Source organism: Caretta caretta, chromosome 19, assembly GCF_965140235.1.
Source record: "Caretta caretta isolate rCarCar2 chromosome 19, rCarCar1.hap1, whole genome shotgun sequence".
In the NCBI taxonomy this organism is placed as follows: Eukaryota; Metazoa; Chordata; order Testudines; family Cheloniidae; genus Caretta; species Caretta caretta.
The window spans coordinates 8,692,005-8,708,769 of record NC_134224.1 but is presented as its reverse complement, the minus strand read 5'-3'; the positions used below and the strand labels follow the sequence as shown (position 1 = coordinate 8,708,769).

The 16,765-nt window shown below is 46.1% G+C and overlaps 1 protein-coding gene and 2 long non-coding RNA genes across 4 annotated transcripts in view; 1 reads left to right on the top strand and 2 right to left on the bottom strand.

Annotated features, from left to right (window-relative positions):
- Window positions 1-7,077, bottom strand: part of CLIC4 (chloride intracellular channel 4) — a 53,796-nt gene extending 46,719 nt beyond the window's left edge. The window contains exon 1 of one of the 2 annotated variants that reach the window (XM_048826155.2): window positions 6,877-7,077. In XM_048826155.2, the coding sequence (XP_048682112.1) occupies window positions 6,877-6,948 (72 nt within the window). In that variant the 5' untranslated portion in view covers window positions 6,949-7,077. Of the gene's footprint in view, window positions 1-2,535; window positions 2,620-6,876 lie in introns of those variants that run through there. The other variant, XM_048826158.2, reaches the window with a different exon arrangement.
- On the top strand, window positions 7,048-16,536 carry LOC142069569 (uncharacterized). The gene is made up of 2 exons (XR_012665474.1): window positions 7,048-7,135; window positions 16,305-16,536. It is a non-coding gene; the product is annotated as an uncharacterized LOC142069569 (long non-coding RNA).
- LOC125624858 (uncharacterized) overlaps window positions 14,956-16,765 on the bottom strand; it is a 20,578-nt gene continuing 18,768 nt past the window's right edge. The window contains exon 4 of the long non-coding RNA XR_007353408.2: window positions 14,956-15,563. This is a non-coding gene — a long non-coding RNA (uncharacterized LOC125624858). The remainder of the gene's footprint in view (window positions 15,564-16,765) is intronic.

The following is a 16,765-nucleotide window of genomic DNA, read 5'->3' as shown; positions in this document are numbered from 1 at the left end:
TTCTTGGCAGTCGCCATGTTCATATAAAGTGTTTATGGTGTAAACTGTTACAGCGTCTTCAGAGGATGTCAAAGCAAAAGTCTGTTTTCCTCACAAGATATACTGTAGATATCAGCATGGTCCTATTTGTAGGACTTGATTTTGGGCCAGAAGACAATGGGTTCAAATCCACACACAGCCAATGCTCTCAGCACTGGGGGGAAATCAGTGTACTGTCAGACATCTTCCAGTTGCAAAGTGAAACAGAGGCTCCCTTGAGAAACTAAATGCAGATTTTAAACTTGAAAAAGCTAAGATGTTCATAAATGGAACTGCCTAAACATTAATTATAGCATTAAAGGGGAATACCTACCAGAAATAGAATTATTGGTTAAAACAAGTACAACAGAAATTCAGCAAAATGTTGCAAGTGACCTCCAGTCGAAGAGAAGCTAATTCACGTGTAACCATTATTAATGGTTAATTGTTCCAAGTTTTTAATCCTGTTTTCTGCTGGTTAAACATTAGACAGAACTTAATGTTGAAACTTGAAACTTTTTGAAAAAAGCTGAATATTGTACCAAGTATCACAGCTCTGCTTTTTTTGTTGTTAAAAAAAAGATATTAGAAAACAGATGCAGATGAGAAAACAATGGGGTTTATGGTTATGAGCACTAATACCTCCTCCAAAGCAAACAACAGTTTTTAAAGAAATATGATTTGCCTGACCAAAGAAGGGGAAGAAGTCCAATGCCAGTTTCTAATGTATGATTCATTATAATCAATTGCCTTTGAGGACATGCAAGACATTTAATCCTCAGTGTATAAAGAATCACTTATGCTTTGCCAATATTTGCTCTCAAACACTGGGAAACCACTCCCCACCTGCCCCACAAATAAAAGCAGACAAAGAAAAGGATCACCAGGTGGAGAGGAACAACAAGATGTTTGTTACCCATAACACAATGTTTATCTTTACACCAAATGTATTTCAGATGTAGGGTGAGAAAATTTTCAGGTGCAGAGGTTATTACAAGATTATCCTTTGCTGAGAATACTGTACCTAGAGAAATGACTGTGTCTAATGAGATTACCTTGTGACGAACCACCCCGACAAGATCATCTTCTTAGGACATTGCTTATTTACTGACTGGGTCTTGTTTTGATTGCATGGTTTTGCTATCAAAGCAAACAAGTATGGCAATGACGCAGTTTGAAGGGTGACCTGTTACAATCAATATACAGCTATCATACCACCCATGAGATGTAAGATATTAAATGAACTAGGGATGGGCCTTGTCAAAATGTGACTAGAAGACAAAAGAAAACACTGAACATTGGCAATTCAGTGTATTCCTCCCTCTCACTCAGCACTGAACCAATGCTTCAACACGGGGCATTTGCTGCTAGAGGCGCTCTTACACATATGACAAACGCAAAGTCTTTGGCACTCATAGTTATTAAAGATCCCATAGCACTTTTTTTCAGGAGTAAGGATGTTAGCCCCAATCTGGCTACCTATAATTTACCTTCTCAAATGCTCCCTATAGTTTCAGTGTAATATGGCATTCCCCTCCTTTCCTAAACTGTCTGGGAATACTGATGTGCTCTGTTTTCACCCTGCTGTTGGGCAACCTTCATCCACAGCTCTTTTGCATGCCATCTTAAACAAACCCTACAGTTTTGTGTACTCTGTCATCAGGTTTCACAGATGAGTGCTTTTATTTGACTAAAGAAACATTAACCCAACACTTAAAAAAAAAAAAGAAAGAAAGAGAGAAAAAAAGTAAAATCCAGACAAGACAAACTGAACTGCAATTACCACAGGCTGCTTTATAAGAGCTCTAATCAAATCACATTGCCTGAGTTGCTATGCGTGATACCCCATGCTCGTTACATTTCAGTCTTCATTACTGTAAGATGCCACTTGGGTCTTTTAAAAACATTCCTGTTAGACAATGGAAGCAGGCCTCTCTTATCAATAATACACGTGAACATGCTAGGAAGCTACCCTGAAAGCACATGAGGAATGAGATACATCACTAGTTCCTCCAAATTAGCTCGTAAAGAAAGACCTAGCAAACATTTGCATTTATAAGTTAAAATGGGCTGCAGGCAGCCCACCAGCAGGGTTAATGAAAGACAAATTATACAAATACTAAAATTATTCATTACCAGAGACCACCAGCATAAATTCCACAAGCAACACCATACATTACTCTTCGCACATCACATCAATAGCTTTGTACAACAGAAACTGTTTTCCTATCTCTACATCTAGTGCTTACTTTTCAAATATGCCTCAGCACAGAAAATACAAATATGAATTACAGCCCCCAGTATAAATACTGCCTTGAGAGGAACCCTCAAATTGTTTTGATTGTTCTAACAGCTTTTTACAGTTGTACATGATTGAAAGCGAACCATGTGCACACATTTTCCTCTAGACAGTTCTGTCACTGATCACAACCCAGTAAGATGGTTTTAAGACCTAAATTTTGGGAATATAGCCAGACTGACTAATGCTTCATAGATTTCTGAAACTTTAATCCATACCTGTATTTTATTTCAGTCCAGCTCCTGCAATCCTGTGTATGCAGGTCATTTGGCAAAGACTTCATGAGCCAGACTTCTTGCTTGGTCAGAGTCTTTCCATTACATTACCTCTATTTTAAAAGCTTCACTGTGCACAGGTTGAGCAAAAGATTGTAGTATTCACTTTGGAAACTGATTACCTAGGTTCCCTATTCAATGCTATCTTTTGGTTTTACATTTATTAACTGACTGCAGACAATGTCCTAACGTTTTTTAACCTATTCCACACACATGGGGCTACATCTTCTGATTAACTGGAACATATACACCATGCTCCCTGGTTATGGAACATAATGCCTGACTACAACACCAAATTGGCTTGCCATTGAGGTTAAACTAAAAACTAATAGGTGTCTTATTTTAAACGTTCTATTTTATTTGATGTTAGCTTGTATGGAAATGACCATCTTAATAGTCCTGCTATTTCCTACCAGCTGGCTCCCCACTCAACAATAACTGAGTGACAGACTATTGTTCCCAGAGTGATTTAAGCACAATGCGGGATAGGTTACAGAGCATAGGAAGTGGAAATGGCCTTTTAATCAAGTTGCCAGAAAAAACTTTTCCTTCTCTCCCTACAAATGCAGGATCTTCCTCTAAGATTTCCCTGACCTAAAAACATCAGGAAGGGCAAGATAATGCCCTGGACCAGTTACTAGCTTTTTTGTTTGTTTTAAAAAAAGCTGATCTTGACTTTAAAGTGACAAGATGGATGAAGTAATTTCTTTTATTTGACCAACTTCTGTTGGTGACATACACAAGATCTGGAGCGACACAGAGCTCTTCTTCAGGTCTGAGGACTTGACTTTAAAGGCAGATATCATACCCCCTGCTGGGAGTTGTGAGATGGTAATTTCATAAAATTGAGAAGGAGAGATTCCTAGTGGTAAGCAATACTCATGTATAGCCCTTGATGCGGTCATTCCAAATTCATGCCAAAAAACTCTGTAAAATAGCACACATGTATTCCATATACATATAACACTATGGAATGAAACAGGATAATGGAAGAGGAACAGTAAGTTCCCTTAAGGAGTCCAGCATCCTTCTTGGTACCTGATTATAGAACAACCAACATGTCCTACATGCAAACATTTCTGTGCCTTCTTTCATAACCCCTTATGCATGGGGTGCCCTCCTTAACCAGATCCGCAAGGTCACTTCCCTCTTCTCCTTCAAACCCCACCTCAAGACCCGTCTCTGCCCTGAAGTCTATAAGAAACCAGACAATTAATAATGGAGAGTAGGGTAGATATAGATAATTATATAAATATGCAATGGGCCAATTTATCAGAAAAAATGCAAAGACAGGTCTGATGTGGTCGGGACCTGTTGAAGGCAACTGTTTATAGTTGACACACATTTGGAAGGGAAAGGCCCATCTATTGGGTCATGATAGAGATAAAGTTTCACTGGGGATTTTTATGGAAATTTGCTGCTATTTCTGTTGTATTGTTATTTGTCAAAGTCACCCAGAGTAGCAGATGGATGCAACAATATAAATCTCAAGAAATACATACACAGATATGTATATATTTGGCTTTATCCCTCTTCCAACACTTTTCATATTCCATTTGTTTTTGACTGAAGTTCTTCAGGACAGACGCTATCGGGTTGAATTTTCAAAAGCACCTCAGTGACTTAGAAGCATAAGTCCACCATAGTCAGTGACTTAGGGTGATATTTTCAATAATTTCATAGGTTTACCTGGCACAATAGGGCTCATATCCTCATTGAGACCTCTGGGTGCTATTATAATATTAAATAAACATTACAGACAGTTGTGACTAACATTTCAAATTGAAATTATCTATATTTTACTGTTTCATTGTCACCATGTGAACTGTGCTTCTATGATTTAAAATATTTTGAACAAAAAAGGCAAACGAAACAGGAATGCTCTGCTGCAGTGTCTTCTCTAGGTGGTTACTGGTATATCCTCTGGTACAGACTTGATACAAACTTTTAAATAATAGAAAGATCTTAGCTTTTCTTTTTTTCTTTTTAAAGTGGGCCACTTAACTTCAGCGCAAACTCAAGAAGGTCTTGGTGGAAGCTTTAACTCCTCAACTCTGTCCCTGTGGCTGATATAAGCAGTTTCCAAAAAAGAGACTAAGAATCTTGCATTATCCTCTCTTGGCAGTGGACAGAAACCTCATCTGAAGGGTTAAAAACGGTTTTTAAAAAGTGAGTCCCCCGAGGCATTTTTCCCTTGATGAATTTAACCTATGGGTAAACAAAAAAAATTGCTACTTATTCCCCACTTCCCCCCGAATCGTCTTCCCCCCTTTAAAGCAGAAAGGATGATGCTGTTGCATCACCAAAGAGCCCCAGAGGAACCAAGATTTTACATCATACAAATACAAAACATTTGAGAACCATATGGCATTTGCATTATTTTATGATAAATGCAAATACAGTGCAACACCACACACTTCTCTCCTTGTCTGGAAGAAAAATTAGTTGTGTATTTAAAGGCCTATTATGTTTCAGTCAAAATAGTTAAATTGTTGCACAGGAGCAAAAGCTTATTAATGTTCCCGGATATTCCAACTTATTCCAACAAAGTGTAGGGAGGTGAACTGTGGTGCACTTGTGAGGCACTGACATATGGAGAATAGAAGCTATACCTTGCCATTTCAATGTTGAGCACATTGTCTGCTATGAAGAAATTATAATAACAACTGCTAGCTCTTCCCTGTTTGGACAATTTTTCTGTAAAGTATGTACATATTCTTAGTATCTTCAAATATGTCTGTGGTTTGTATTATCATTTGCTAACTATATGTACATATTTACTGTAGGTCACAGCTTCAAGACCTTTATGTTTGTAGCTTCCACTTCCCAGGAAAATTTCACAAATTGGGACACACCCTCTTTTTTAAATTGAAGACTGCAGAGAGTGCCCTGTCTCCAGTTGTCTCCAGCCCTGCATGCAGGAAGGAGGGCATTACCTGCAGCCACTGAGGACAAAAGTATCTTGCAGATTTAAGAAAAGGCTTTGAGGAAATTAAGTAAAAACAAAAGAAATTCACGTGCCACTTTTCACACCAAGAACGGGTGAGTAACAGATTATTCACTGTCTGCATAACACAATGATTTCACCAGAGCATGCCTTCAGATGCCCTAGCGTCGGCTCTCCATCTCTTTTTTCAAATCCCAGCTGAAGACATCTCTTCTCTGTGTCGCTTCAGTAAGGGGCTGAGATAGAACTAATTTGATTATTGACTCCGGGGGGAGGGAGGGGTTCCATGAAAACCACAAAATAAAGTTACATTTGCAACAAAGGGGGGGCGCATTAATAAGGGACCTCTAAAGAGTGAAGCTCTCTCCTCTCTTGGGGCCGTTTCCTCTCTCCCACTCCAGAGATCCGGGGAGTTTCATCCAAAAAAAAAAAAAAAAACCTTTCCCCCTCTAAACTCTGATCCCTTTATACAGCGAGCCCGGGTGCATCCAGCCTCAGCCCGGCCGGCATGGCGAGGGAGACCCTGGGCGAAGGAGGAGGATGTTGGGAGGGAGAGGAGAAAGGCGGCAACGGGAAAACCCACGGGGAGAGGGAGGCCTCGCCCAAAGGCGGGACGCGGGGGAATTCCCCGCTCGGAGCCTAGCGCTGCCCAGAGGGAGCCGCCCAGGGATGGGTGAGTGGAGCGGGACTCACCGGGGCTGGCCACGGCGGCTCCCTCAAGGCGGGGAGGGGGTTACCGGAGGGGAGGGCTATCAGACGGGGGGGGGGGTTGGGGGTGAATCACCGAGTCCGGGGTGGGGGAGGGGGAATTCAGACTTGGCGCTCAGGGAAGGGGGGGCGGGCCAGAGTGGGCTGGGTGGGGTCCCAGGAGGGGACTGAGGGAGGGTCCCGGGGGGCGGCTGGTCTCCCTGGGGCTGGAGGAAGCGGGGGGGGGGGTACGGGGGGGCTGAGGGGGGGTCCCAGGGGCTGGAGGAAGCGGGGGGGTCCCAGGAGGGGACTGACGGGGGATCCCGGGGGGGCGGCTGGTCTCCCTGGGGCTGGAGGAAGCGGAGGGGGGGTACGGGGGGGCTGAGGGGGGGTCCCAGGGGCTGGAGGAAGCGGGGGGGGTCCCAGGAGGGGACTGAGGGGGGATCCCGGGGGGGCGGCTGGAGGAAGCTGGGGGGGCTGAAGGGGGGTCCCTGGGGGCTGGCCGGTCTCCCTAGGGCTGGAGGAAGCTGGGGGGGTCCTAGGAGGGGGCTCCCGGGGGGGTCCCGGGGGGCTAGCCAGTCTCCCCGGGGCCGAAGGAGACTGAGGGGGGGTCCCGGAGGGGAGGGCGAGCCCCCCCCAGCCGCCCGTACCTTGACGAAGAGTTCGATGAGCGGCTCCTTGTCACCTTCCTTCAGCCCGTTCACCGGCACCGACAGCGCCATGCTCCCTCCGCCCGGCCGGCCGGCAGCGCCGGCTCGCTCCTCGCTCCTCTCCCCCCGCGCCCGGACCAAGAGACGCCGCCGCCCTGCGAGCGACTGAGTGACTGACTGACCGCCCCGCGCGACGGCCTCAGCCAGCGGCGGCCGGGACGCCAGAGGGGGCGGGGCCTCAGGGGGCGGGGCCGGATCAGTGAGTCTCTATGGGAGGGGGCGTGGTCGGTGGGCGGGGCTGAGACAAACGGGTGCCCCGCCGGGCGGACTTCAGGGGTCCCAGGGGGAGGGGGCGTGGCCTATGGCTCCCGGGCTTGAGTGGGCCTCGGGCTGCAGCTCCGAGGGGTGGGGCTTGTGGTGCAGCTGCGCTGGGGGGGCCGCTCCTCCGAGCTCCGCCTGGCACGGGGGGGGGAAGGGAGACGGGGGGGATCCCTTCAGCGAGAGCCGGGCTGGCTGCGGGGAGGAAGACGCTGCTGGGGGAGAGGGAAGCTGCCCTGGGGCGAAAGGGAGGGGAGAGGGAGGTCACCCTGGGGAGGGAGGCTGCCGTGGGGAGAGGGGGGATGGTGGGGCTGCCATGGGGAGAGGGAGGTCACCCTGGGGAGGGAGGCTGCCGTGGGGAGGGGGGGAGGTGAGGGAGAAGGGAGGTCGCCCTGGGGGGAAAGGGAGGGGAGAGGGAGGTCACCCTGGGGAGGGAGGCTGCCGTGGGGAGAGGGGGGATGGCGGGGCTGCCATGGGGAGAGGGGGGAAGGTGGGGGAGAAGGGAGGTCGCCCTGGGGGGAAAGGGAGGGGAGAGGGAGGTCACCCTGGGGAGGGAGGCTGCCGTGGGGAGAGGGGGGATGGTGGGGCTGCCATGGGGAGAGGGAGGTCACCCTGGGGAGGGAGGCTGCCGTGGGGAGGGGGGGAGGTGAGGGAGAAGGGAGGTCGCCCTGGGGGGAAAGGGAGGGGAGAGGGAGGTCACCCTGGGGAGGGAGGCTGCCGTGGGGAGAGGGGGGATGGTGGGGCTGCCGTGGGGAGGGGGGGGAGGTGAGGGAGAAGGGAGGTCGCCCTGGAGGGAAAGGGAGGTCACCGAGGGGAGAGGGAGGCTGCCCTAGAGGGGGGGTAGGAAGGGGAGAGGGGGGTGGAAAGAGGCTGCTGGGGGTGATGCCCACCCAGGCTGCACATTCTCACACACCCACACACGCCCATTCCATGAGAAATGCTCCCACCGCACCCTGGTCTAATTCTGGATTGTTATTTTTGCCTAAGATTGTTCTGGGGAGGGGGGCACTGCAGAGCCCGCTGCTGCTGGTGCGCTGCCCAGTGACCTAATGTCTGGGAGCAGCCACCTCATGGGGCTGTGCTTGGCAAAGAGGGGGCAGGAAACCAGCACCCTCCTCCTCCTGCCCCAGACTGTAGAGCTGCTGTTATGGCCTGTGAGGTGAAACCCAGCTCACCAGAGCTAGGCAGCAGCCCAGCCATCCACAATTTATCTGTCTGATGAAGCCAAGGAAACTCCCCTCTTCTGTAACTGGCTGTAAGTATTTGATGACTGCCCAGCCCAGGGAACATCTGTCTACATGCCTGTCAGCTAGGAGGCAGGCCTCTTTCACCACAAAAGAAACATCTGGAGCAGGAGAGAGAAATACACATTACCTAGTCAGGAAAGAAATTTGGAGGAGATTTTTTGTCTTGATTTCTCTCCCATAGTGGGGCCAGGACCTGAGTCGCCCGGGAGAAAGTTCACAGCAGATCTAGGTTAAGCAACAAAATAAAACCACACCTTCTGCCTTTTCCAGTTTATTTGCAAGGTTTGTGTGCAACCAGAATAGCACAGCCTCTGATCACACTCTCTCCATGCAACTGAACAGTGTGTAGTGTCCCGACCAATTATGAACAGAGCAACTTTGTCAGATCTTCACCCCATGCCTGCACTTTCTGTGGCCCAAACCCTTTTAAAGAGTCAGAATCTAAGTAAGCACAGCTGTACCAAATTACCTCCACTCAGTGAGGCTGCCCCACTGGGACATCCCTGGGATGGGGTGCAGCAGGGCTGTGTGGCCCTCCGTTATGTGACCTGTACATGCTGTCATACAACTTTCCAGTTTGTACTCAAGGAGGTTCATGCAGCCAGACACTGATCAGAGGAAGAATATTATGAACAGAGTGTGCGGTGTTAATTTAATAGCCTCCCCACCCCCTCAGCAGGCATTTTTGAGTTGAGCAAAATGTGTCATCTTAAAAAAATGTTTTTCCTTTTTAAATGTACTTGACCAAATTTTCACTGAGAGGGGGAAAGAGGCAAGTGGTGTTTTCATAGACTCAGACTTTAAGGCAGAAGGGACCATCATGATCATCTACTCTGACCTGCACACAGCAGGCCCCAGAACCTCACCCACTCCTGAAACAGACCCCTTAAACCTCTAGCTAAGTTGCTGAAGTCCTCAAATCATGGTTTAAACACTTCAAGTTACAGAGAATTCACCATTTACACTAGTTTAAATCATGCCCCAGGCTGCAGAGGAAGGTGAAAAACCCTCAGTGTCTCTGCCAGTCTGACTTGGGGGAAAATTGCTTCCTGACTCCAGATATGGCAATCAGTTAGACCTGAGCATATACCTCGGAAAGAATTTTCTGTAGTAACTTAGAGCCCTTCCCATCTAGTGGCCCATTTTCAACAGTTGTGGATTTTTGTTAGTGGCAGTCACTGAAGGGCTGCATGCCATTATAGGCAATCTGACTGCCCTTTTCTACAAGTAATTTGATGCACTGGTAGCAGGGTTGGGCAGCTGACCTGAGAGGGTCTTTTCAGACTGATTTCTATGGGTCCTCTGCAGCTCTTCTTAACTATTTAGAGTCTGTAGGAGGGCTTAACTCCCATTAGAGTCAGTAGGAGGGCTATTTATTTATTAGTTTGCAACGATTCCAAGGAATCCCTGTAGTTCTTGGAATGAGACATTCTACATTAGAAACTGGTGTATCAGTGTAGGGTTATCAACTGGCTCTTCTGTGGCAGCTTAGTCCAGGCGAGGATGTAGAGAGGCCCTATACAGAAACCCCCTAGGCAGCACATGCTGTGTATTGTCAGTCTGGCAGCTAGAGGGAACCACAGGGTCTAGCTATGTCTAGGGGCTTCAGTGGAGAATCTCCGTTTGTGTTAACTGCAATCAATTCTCATCTCCCTATACTTCAAAAGACCCTGGAGGCAGATATTGAGGAGGGACGAAGTTTACTCCCCTAGAGAAGATTGGAACTGAGACACCAGCATTGCCAATTTGCAACGCTGTATCTTTATGAACTAACACTTCAACAACAGGGCTGAGGGAGTGATTCATGCCACTAACCAGTGGAGGACGGGGGAGTCAGGGACTTGTTAACAGGATTTGGAGCCTTTCCTTGCATTTCATATCAATCCCAGGTTGGTAGTGGCTGAAAGTCATTACCATCTGCTGACAGCTTGGTGGCCCCTGATGAACTGAATTGGTCAGACCAATTCCCAGCAAACTCACCCACACCACAAAACCACCACCTCTATTGGTGGCTTCAGCTCAGAGGCCAAGGACTGACAAACACTCATTCCAGAGGTGGTTCCTCTGAATCGGGACTAGGACACACTGCGACAGGGAGTGCACGGAAAGCTCCTACTGCCCCTGCTGTACCTATTCTCTGACTAAATAGCTTCATAGATTCCAAAGTCAGAGGAGACCAATGTCCAACCCTCTGCACAACAGAGGCCGCAGAACTTCCCCAGAATAATTCCTGTTTGAACTACAGCGTATCTGTTAGAGAAAAGAACGAGGAGTACTTGTGTCACCTTAGAGCCTAACATTTATTTGAGCATAAGCTTTCGTGGGCTAAAGCCCACTCCTACTTCACTGATGAACTGGGCTTTAGCCCACGAAAGCTTATGCTCAAATAAATTTGTTAGTCTCTAAGGTGCCACAAGTCCTCCTCGTTCTTTTTGCTGATACAGACTAACATGGCTACCACTCTTTTAGAGAAGCATCCAGTCTTGATTTTAAAATTGCCATGATGGAGAATCCACCACAACCCTTGGTAAATTGTTCCAATGCTTAATCACCTTCACTGTTAAAATACTACACCTTATTTCCACTCTGAATTTGTCTAGTTTCAGCTTCCAGCATTTGGACTGAAGAAGCCTTCAGGTATATAAATTCACCATCTTGCAACGTAAGATGTTAAAATTGCAGATTTCTGTAAATGTCAAACTACTGTAAAACTTAGCTTACTGGTAAACAAGGTGATGCCCACTTCTCCCTCAAGGAGCACAGCACAAGAGGGCAATATTTCTAATGTACAGAAACAGCTGTCCTGCACAACTCTATGCTGATGTCCACATTCTGGAAGCTAAGAGGTGCAACTGAGTCACAAGTTCTGGGCTGCAGTACCCTTTGTGCTATGTTGCATTTTTATCAGCAATATAGAATATCAGGGTTGGAAGGGACCTCAGGAGCTCATCTAGTCCAACCCCCTGCTCAAAGCAGGACCAATCCCCAATTTTTGCCCCAGATCCCTAAATGGTCCCCTCAAGGATTGAACTCACAACCCGGGATTTAGCAGGCCAATGCTCAAACCACTGAGCTATCCCTCCCCTCCAAAAATTCTGTTTACCCCAGATGGGATATAAATGAGCTCCAAAGTGTGCCAAGTCCATTACCGTTACCATTAATCACCACTGAGTTTCTTCTCTATTAAAAGGCAGCATATGGTGGTGGCTTGAAGGGTGGTTAAGGATCAGTTTATTTCTATCCAGCTGTATTAGCCTTGCCTACTTTCTAACATTCTTTAAGCTCTTTCACTTGTGGGTGACCTTTTCTTCTATTTCAATGGACTCCTTGACCCCTCATCTTTTCCATTAAAAGGAAGTTTCTTTCTTTAATGAGGTTCACAGTGGTTTTGAATCGTGAAAGCTTTCAGATGTTTTCCTATTTCTGTGATTGGTAGATGTGTTATTTTGGAAGGTTTCCATAATAATAATTAATACTTAGTACTTACCTTCTAAATGCTTTACAAAATAAATAACCAATCCTCATGACACCTTTATGTGGGAATAAGCATTGTCCACATTTTGCAGTGGTTGGAAATGAGTCAGAAAAGTGGTGTATCCAAAGCTAAAGAGGGAACTGGTATCAGAACTAGGGAATTAGAACACAGGGATTCCCGCCTCTCTCTCTTCTATCCTCAGAACACTAGGCTATGCCCTTTCTGTTAATTGTACTGTATTGCATTCATGGCTTCCATTCTACAGAACCATTACGCAATATATTATGATTTTGCATTTCTAGCATCTTGGTATTTGTGCAGCCTCTTTTCATCCCTAAATCTTAAAATGCTTTTGAAAATGAAAGGCAGTACATTTATAATGGGGGAGGGATAGCTCAGTGGTTTGAGCATTGGCCTGCTAAACCCAGGGTTGTGAGTTCAATCCTTGAGGGGGCCATTTAGGGATCTGGGGCAAACACTGGGGACTGGTCCTGCTTTGAGCAGGGGGTTGGACTAGATGACCTCCTGAGGTCCCTTCCAACTCTGATATTCTATAACTTATAAAAAGAAATGCTTTTCCCCTCCCCATGCACAATTAGCCTTTGAACTTATTGCCCCATGATGCCCCTGAGCCCAAAGATTCAAAAAGGATCCATATTTATGGATAGACTTTTCAGAGGCATTTAAAGGAATTAGGAACTCAATCTCACTGAAATTAAATAGGATGTGTGTGTTTAGACTCATTTGAAAATCCCTGCCTTTGTGGATAATGAGACTATCCAAGGAAGGATTAATAAGAAAACACGATCAAACAAAAGTTTGGCAGGGATACAAACCTCATGCTTCAGGGTATAAGCCAACCACTAACTGGCGAACATTACAAAGAGACTCTATAGCTACATTGTTCCGTAACTGCTTATTTGCAAAGGTTTTTGCATCTTCTGCATGGAGAGGAAATGCTGGACCACTGATCTGGTCTGGTGTGGCACTTTATGTTCCTACAATAGCAAAGCGCTCCTGGAAACTAAGCAAGGATTCTTAGATCCACTTTAAACCAGAGCATACTGAAGCAAAGAGAGTGCGAGAGAGACAGAGTAACTTGCCCAAGGCCATCCAGAAAGGTAGAGATGGGAATAGGAGCCAGGACCCTGACTCACAATCCCATGCACCTAAGCATTGAACCACACAGCCTCTCATGATTAAAAACTATTAAACATTCTTACTCAACTGCTACACACAGGGAAATTCAGACTTGGGGCTCTCGGTCTGAGCTTAACACATCCTGTCTGGACCTTGGTACTTCAAGGGTCCTTCCTGTGAGAATCTGTCCAAAAGGAAGGGAAAGCTGAGGTTAAATCCTTGTGCCCCTACATGCTGTTCCAGTGGTTTCCTCCTTATAATTTAAAATACCCCCCTTCAGGAATGTAGCCCCAGTAATTCCCACCCAGGCAGGTTTGCTAAACTGAATGCAGTTCAGCTAGATCCATCACCTCCTATCTATCATCCAGTATTTCACTACAATGATATTGCTCATTATTATTTTATTACCCCCTTGTCAAGCAGTATTTGTTTATGAAATCTCATCAGCGGATGTTAGCCTGTCAGATTTACGGGTGGTACAGGGAAAAATCAAACTTTTCTTTGGGACAAATTGGTTTGCATTTGCTACAGCTCACGACCAGCTGTTCCTAGATGGCTCATTTTCATCGGGAGTGACTGAATGTCAGACTTTAGCATTAACTTCACATTCTGAAGGGGCCTGATCCTGTGAAGTGCTGAAGTTAAAGGAGCTGACGGCACTCTGCACCTTGCAGGATTGGTCCCAAAGTTGGCACCTGATACTGCTGAAAATACAGGCCCAGATCCTGGGCTGATGTCCATCAGCATAGCACGGCTGAAGTCAATGGAGCTAGTGATTTAGCCAATGGCGCTAGCGAGGATCTAGCCCATAATATTAATTCATGCTGAAGCTGACTTCAGTTCATAATTTTTGTGCCCCTGGGCAGCTGTTCAGCTTAGGTTAACACTCTTCAAGCAGAGCTTCAAGGACAAATAGTTCTAGGAAATTGAAATCGGCAACTTCTAGTGGTGGCAATTGCATTTTCAGAATCATTTAACAATCCATGTCCCTTTCCAAGTAGCAACATGGTTTTCTCTGGTTACTGGCATGTGTTGCCTCCCCAGGGATAGTAATTAATGCATTTGGTAGTTAAATGTTTGCGCTCAGCCTCTGTTTGTGCCCAGGGTTCAGAGACACAAACAAAGCATGTATTGTTTGCAGGTTCCCTCTCCTGTGGTAGGGCCCTACATAAAAGCACAGTACAGCTCAAGCCTGCAGGAATGAAGACGGGGCTCCAGTTTTCACCTTGCTTCCATCTCTGTGCAGATGAAATGCTGCAAAAGCCAGTCTATGCCCTGCAATTGATTTAGAAGCTTCAGTCATTTGGAGAATGTATAAGGGGGAGGAGGGGCAGGCTGCCTTTAAGCAGTGCAAATATCCACCTGGGAAGGATCCCCACTCATTTAGAGGCAACAGGAGTGGAAGGTTCCGTGGGCAACTAGCTGTCAGATCCTCCCCGGTATCACCTCCTGGCCAGTTGATTCATTGCCTGATTCTCCCCTTCTGGCAGCTTGGGGCCTTGCAGCTCTTAATGCTGGCGATACTTTTGTGTTAGTAGAAAAATGGGCAACAACAACTGGGAGGGGGGTGCATTTCTGCACCCCTTGCAGCCGCTGCCCTTCTTACTTCCTTGAAGATCAGAGATTGGCCAACGCTTACAAAGTCTGCCATTTGAATATCCCACTGGGGAGAGAATTCAGATCAAAGGTTTCAGTTTCTCCCTTTCTACCGAGAAGGGACCATACCCAGATTTGGGTTTTGATTTTAAACCCCAGCCCAAAGCCTGAAGGAGGCAGAGATGCAATGCTTTGGTGTGGACTCTTTAAAATCTTACAAGACACATCCCTCTGCTGCCTCTAGAGAGAGGAGCTACCAACAGAAAGGGCTGTAAGAATAATCCAAAGTCTATTGTATGTTTTTTTATTCCTTATATCTAAAATAGCATTTCAGTGTATGTCTGAGTAAATTAGTTCATGAATTTCCAGAGAAAGGCTCTGCCATTTCTCCATCTATTTTTATGCAAATGGTGTCATTTGAAAGCCAGCAACAGGTAGATATGCATCGATCTCATCGGCTGTTTTTTGTTTTATTAAATCCAGTAAGTTTAATACTAAAATACAAACATGGGATCTGGTGACAAAATGTTGTTAAAACAGAATCACATTGCTCTTCCAAAAGAGAAAAAGAAATATTGAAACTGGACTTGTTTAAACCCAATGAAAGATTTGAACTTGACTGAGATGTCTCTCAGTTACCGTACACTGAAATACAACAAATCAAATACCACGAACAAGAGCGTTCCTCTTATTTTTCTACCCTCTTCACCCTTTGGAGCCACAGGAAATATCTGAAAGATGCTGTTAGACCAATGGCTTCCCTAATGAACACTTTATGTAAGGCATAAGCAACTCCCGGCTGAGCAGCTCCCATAGACCAGTTTCTGGCTTGAAATCTAAATTGAAGAAATGCTGTTTGATGTTGCCTTTTAATAGCCTCCGAGTTCTGTAAAAGGCCCTGGAGGATGATCCTGTGCAGAATACAAATACATACACTAACATCAACACATCTTGTACCATGCTCTCTATTGTATGTGACCAGAATGTGGAAACGCAGTCCCACTTGCCCTCTTTCATCAGCACGCTAACAGCATCTGGAGAGGATCAATCCAATTAGAGTAATGGCAGTGAATCAATACATTTTCTCTCCAGGATGTTAGCTAAGACTGTGGTGGTGGGGGGGGAACCACATTAAATCCCGCTTGCTTGATACAAAACTGTACAGCTCCACAGCAGACTCTTGCTAAGCTGCCCAGATTTATTACAGGACCGCCATGTCTAACATTACAAGTGCCAATCAATGCGGTTGCCTTCAGCAGCTTTATCGCCAGTGTTCTTTACCACAAGCATAGCAGAAAAAGCATGGCACAGAAATAGGGCTGTGCCCTGCTCCTGCTCGCATTTACCAAGGTGAAACCCCACCGAAGTCAATGGCTTTGCAGCTGGTAACTGACGACATGAATTTGGACCAACGGTGCAGACCTTAAGCTGCAGCCAAACAGCTCCCAGCTCATAAAGGTGCCCGTTGCATTTCCCCAATTCTGGGCTGCTCTGCACCAGTCTATTCCCCTGCTGCAGCTTAGAGAAAACTGCCTAGGGTGCATTACAGTAGCTCGGGATCAGTGAAGCACGGGAAAGAAAGATGAACTTTGTACAGTAGTGACATAGAAACATATTCATTTGGTTTGCATTAATTCATCTCTCTTTTACAGATGACGGCTGAGAGAGGTTAAGTGACCTATCAAGGTGACCAGGAAAGCATGACATTACGATCTCAATGCCACATGTTATAAATGAGTTCAGAATCTGGCCCTTTAAATGTGAGGGGGGGATCATAAATCTTCCAGTGCCCTGCACGAGATCATCTTTCCTCGAGTTTCATTTCCTTTTCCTCCTCCTCCTCCAAGTGTGCCTAGATTGTAAATAAACCCATTTAAAGATCAACCTGTTGCGCTGAATTTGTTCCTAATGGAATTCCATTACTTAGGTCGAGTGTGAATTTAGCGCATTATGGGTAGTACTCTGTTGCCTTCCAAATTTTGGGTTAAAATAATCAAAACTGCATTGTGGTGTGTTATTATTAACTGTATAATGCTAGCACCTGGAGTGCCCAGCTGAGTTTGGGGCCCCATCATGCCAGGTGCTGTGTACACATCAGAAGAGACAGTCCCTT